At 47.0% G+C, this 4,572-nt stretch overlaps 1 protein-coding gene across 1 annotated transcript in view; it reads left to right on the top strand.

The window, feature by feature from the left end:
• Positions 1 to 4,572, top strand: part of MAU2 (MAU2 sister chromatid cohesion factor) — a 58,708-nt gene that overhangs the window by 39,208 nt on the left and 14,928 nt on the right. The window contains exons 15-16 of the mRNA XM_015415523.1: positions 898 to 947; positions 3,485 to 3,562. Of these exons, the coding sequence (XP_015271009.1) occupies positions 898 to 947; positions 3,485 to 3,562 (128 nt within the window). The remainder of the gene's footprint in view (positions 1 to 897; positions 948 to 3,484; positions 3,563 to 4,572) is intronic.

Genomic DNA, 4,572 nt, shown 5'->3' with positions numbered 1-4,572 from the left:
AGCACCAAGAAGACAGAGCATCACTTGCCCCAGAGCCCCTATCTATACCTTGTGGCTAATAGCCACTGATGGACCTCTGCTCCATATGCTTAACTAATTCCCTTTTGAAGCTGTCCATGCTTGTAACCGCCACCACCTCCTGTGGCAGTGAATTCCATGTGTTCATCACTCTCTGGGTGAAGAAGTACTTCCTTTTTCAAGACTTGGTCAGCGGGAATGACATTCAGGAAGCAGCATTTCTGCACAGTGTTCTATTATTTGCCAATGCAAACTCGGTGGCGCTGCTAAGCCGAATCGTGCAACCAGCGTGGATGGTGTAACATCGTGTGTGATTCTTCCTTCTGACTTTGGTTTCGGTGGTCATGGAGTCAAGGCGCCATGTAGCGCCTCGAAGCCCTGGCCTATCAGGCAGCTCTGTGGCCGTCTAATCTATTTATTTATTTGATTTTTACCCCGCCCTTCCCGCCAAGGCAGGGTCCGGGCGGCTTACGTAAGATAGCCATAAATAAAGCAACAATATAAATATCCATATAAAACACACAACATAGTTATTAAAAACAATTTACATAATGACGGCGGTACCGCTGTAGTAAAGCACGTGTGAAACATACATTCAGCGGTCTAAGAGTTCTGCTGGCATTGCCCACACAGTGCTGAGCACATCTTTCTAATGATAAGGGCCAGAAATGGCTTAATGTGTTTAGTGCTCCCTTTGTAGCACTCGGTGTAGATACTGGCAGTTCTGCAAGAGGTCAGAAACGCTTCAGCGCCCTCACTCACTGCGTGGGTGGCCTTAGCACCATCTCCCAGGTTCCCTGTCTTCTTCCTGGGCTGCACAAGAGCTCAGGTTGGCAAATGCTTAACCCCCTTCTTCGTTTTCTTCTTCTCTGACTCTAGCTTTACAGTTTGTTGGAAAGGATAAATCCAGACCACAACTTCCCTGTCAGGTACGTAAGCCAGTTAACTCATGCCACCAGCGTCTTTGTGAAGGGGAGTGGTTCCCTAACACGGATAGTGCAGCATTACTGGCCTCAGTCGGGCACTTTCCACAAGACCATCGCGTAGACACGCAGGCGCGGCAGGTCAGTTGCCCGTGCTGGTGCGCGGTTGCCCTTGGCAACCAGCTGAAAACAGTGAGACGTGTTGGGCAGGGCCTTGAGCTTCACTCTTTTTTTTTTACTTTCAAGGCTGCTGGACAATTAAGGCCGAACAAAGCAGTTGAGGGTGCAGCCAAGCACGATGGTTGCATAGCAATTAGCCCAGTTTTTTTAATTGTACCCACAGCCTCCCCCCGTTTGAAAGGGGGTGATGTTGACTTGTCCAGGTCTGCTTTGCTGCTGCTGCTACAGTACACCCCCACACCCCCACAGAAAACGCAAGATGTTTAGCATAGGAACCAGGTCCCCACAGCTGCTTCTCTTGGACCCGAATAGCAACAATGAATGACAGACAAGGGAGCGGAGAAGCAAGGGGAATGGAAGCGGACAACAGACTTCAGATTTCTTTAAAGGTTGAGTGATGAACATCAGAGATGCTTCACGTGCCCAGCAGCCTTTAACCTTCACCTGCCCAACCTTCTGGAGCTTGGGAGCCTTCAGTGGCCAGCAATGCTCCCTCTGAGCCATGGAGTCTTGTGAGTGAAAATTCTACTTTGTGAGCTACTGGCATTAAAGTTGTGGGTCAGCGATATGGCTGCTGCACGAATTAATTTGCTCTGGAGCCCTCCTTCCTGAGCTAAGACAAAAATGTGTGAGCCAGAGGCTACACTATGCGCTAGCTCACACTAACTCAGCTGAGAGGGAACACTGGTGGCCAGCCTCTTGCCTTTACAAAGGCTGGCGATGAGCAGCTTCCTGTAAAGCAGCTGTCAGGGAGTTCAAGCCTGAACCCCGTTGGTCCCCAGGGCCGTTGCACACAAGTAACCAAACAGTTAATTTATTTTAAGGAGATTTATAAAGTTCATTTCAATTTCTGATGACAAAGAATTTATTCTAATGCCAACACATCACTCTAAAAATCACGCAGCAAGAAAATACGGAAGCTATCTCGGCTGTCTAACATCTTCAGGGCTTGCGTTAGCAGAGATCTTAAATTCCAGAGTTGAAGGCCGCAGCTCAGGTGTTGTCTACGCTGCTAGCAATTGCAGTTCAAGCAGGACCTAGTTTGGGCCTGGGCCTCTCGGCTAGCATACACCTCTCCTTGGCCTAAGCTGAATTATAGTTTCGGCCTGGCCATGTCAGGTGAGGATAGTATCCAATCAAAGCACATTCTCTAGAGAAGCTTCCAGAAGATTACTTCATCACCCCCAGCTCTCCTTCCCCTCTACGGGGCAGTTAATCACACCACCTCCATCTCTTGTTTTGAAGCTGATAAGAACTGCCTAGGCCAAGAAACCAATTAACAGCACCTGCAGGATGAATCAGGCGTGTTATTCCTCACATTAACCCTTGAGGGGAGGCCAGGGGTGCTTTGCCTCACAGTAGCATGTTCTGCTGATGGCTCCAGACATCTGTACTGTCAAGAGTGTGACAAGAGATATCCGATCAGGGCAGGAGAACTGGACCACAAACTTTGGTTTCTGCACAGCAGATCTGGAAGCTAGATTGAGAAGCTGTATCCCCCGTAGGGTATACTTTGGTTTTTACATCAAAATCCAGTCGCTTGTGTAAATTGTGAAGGATACCAAAGTAACCTTTTTGGTAAATGAAGGAAATCTCAGTGGGGCACATGAACACCTGAATCTGCCCTTGATCCATCGAGGTCAGTACCAGTGTTCCCTCTAAGCTGAGTTAGTGTGAATTAGCTCAGTTTTTTAGCTTCCGGTTGAGACAATTTTGTCTTTCCTCAGGAAGGAGGGGCTCCAGAGCAAGCCAGTTTATGCAGCAGCCAAATTGCTGGCTCACAACTTTAATGCCAGTAGTTCATAAAGTAGAATTTTTGCTCACAAGCAGTGTTCCCTCTAAGCTGAGTTAGTGTGAGTTAGCTCACAGTTTTTTAGCCTCCAGCTCACACGTTTTTGTCTCAGCTCAGGAAGGAGGGCTCCCGAGCAACCTAATTTATACAGCAGCAAAATGGCTCACTCACAGCTTTAATGCCAGCAGCTCACAAAGTAGGATTTTTGCTCACAAGACCCCACAGCTGAGAGGGAGCAAAACTCAATACTGTCCGCTCAGACTGGCAGTGGCTCTCCAGGGTCTCATGCAGAAGTTTGTCGCATCACCTCCTGCCTGGTCCTTTTAACTGGAAATGCTGGGGATTGAACCTGGGACCTTCCGCGTGCCAAGCAGAAACTCCGCCCCTCTTCTGAAAGCTTATCGTACAGAATCTGTCTGACTTTCCCATGAGAGTTGGCTGTAAATAGCTCATTATGCCACCAAACCGTCCTCTGCTGCTCAACTCGTGTGTCCACCCCCTGCACCCCCCGCACCTCCCACTGCTACTCTCGATGTACCCTTACATAGCTGTGTGTCTGTCTTGCCTCCAGCTCCCACTGTTTGCGGGCTGCCGCCTTCTACATCAGAGGACTCTTCTCCTTCTTCCAGGGGAGGTACAACGAAGCCAAGTAAGTGTGTGTGTGCTTTTGGGGGGGGGAGGGGGCAGTTTCGCAACGCCCATCGCTCGACCCAGTCACATGTTGTCAACATGTTTAGCCATTGCCAGATATAGTTCAGGCTCTCCTCAAGAGCGCATGGGTATTAGTGCTACTCAGGACCACACAGGATGCAGTATAAAAACGTAATATCTAAATAAAATGTTTTGGTTTTTTTGCGGGGGGGTCATCCAAGAGTAATGGTGGGAGTGAAGGCCTCTTACTTCTCAGCCTAGCATGGAACTGGGGTTCTCCACACACTCTTACTCTAGGATCAGGCACCTCTTGCCTTGCCGCTCTCTGGAGAGCTTGTTCTGCCCCCTGGAAAGATGTAAAATTTCTAGAAATTTCAAAGTTTTAGAAGTCTTCTTCAAAAAATAATAATAATACAGTTTGGGGGGAAATTGAAATAATTCCTTATCAAGCCTTAAACGGCTTTAAAAACTTATAAAATTAATTGTCACTTGGAATGAAAAATTGTAGTATTTGGCATATTTTTAAAGTTTGAAATTTTTCTGCCACCAAAATTGCAAGTGCACAAAGTACTAAGAGAGAGCTGCCAAGTGAAGTAGTTTTTAAGGTGGTCATGTTGGGGGATGATTTCACCTAAGTTTTAGAAGTCTTCTTCAAAAAATAATAGAAATACAGTTTTGGGAGAAATTGAAACAATTCCTTTTCAAGCCTTAAACTGCTTTAAAAACTTACAAAACTATTTGTCACTTGGCATGAAAAATTGTAGTATTTGGCATATTCTTAAAGTTTGAAATTTTTCTGCCACCAAAATTGCAAGTGCACAAAGTACTAAGAGAGAGCTGCAAAGTGAAGAACAAGAAGAGATTGGATTTATACCCCGTCCTTCACTACCCAAAGGAGTCTCAGAGTGGCTTACAAACTCCTTTCCCTTCCCCTCCCCACAACAGACACCCTGGGAGGTAAAAGAAGAGATTGGATTTATCCCCCACCCTTCACTATCCGAAGGAGTC

The sequence above is a fragment of the Gekko japonicus genome, unplaced genomic scaffold (genome assembly GCF_001447785.1).
Source record: "Gekko japonicus isolate JY-2015 unplaced genomic scaffold, Gekko_japonicus_V1.1 scaffold1726, whole genome shotgun sequence".
Classification (NCBI taxonomy): Eukaryota; Metazoa; Chordata; class Lepidosauria; order Squamata; family Gekkonidae; genus Gekko; species Gekko japonicus.
The sequence above is the reverse complement of the archived record's forward strand: the minus strand, read 5'-3'. Positions and strand labels throughout refer to the sequence as shown.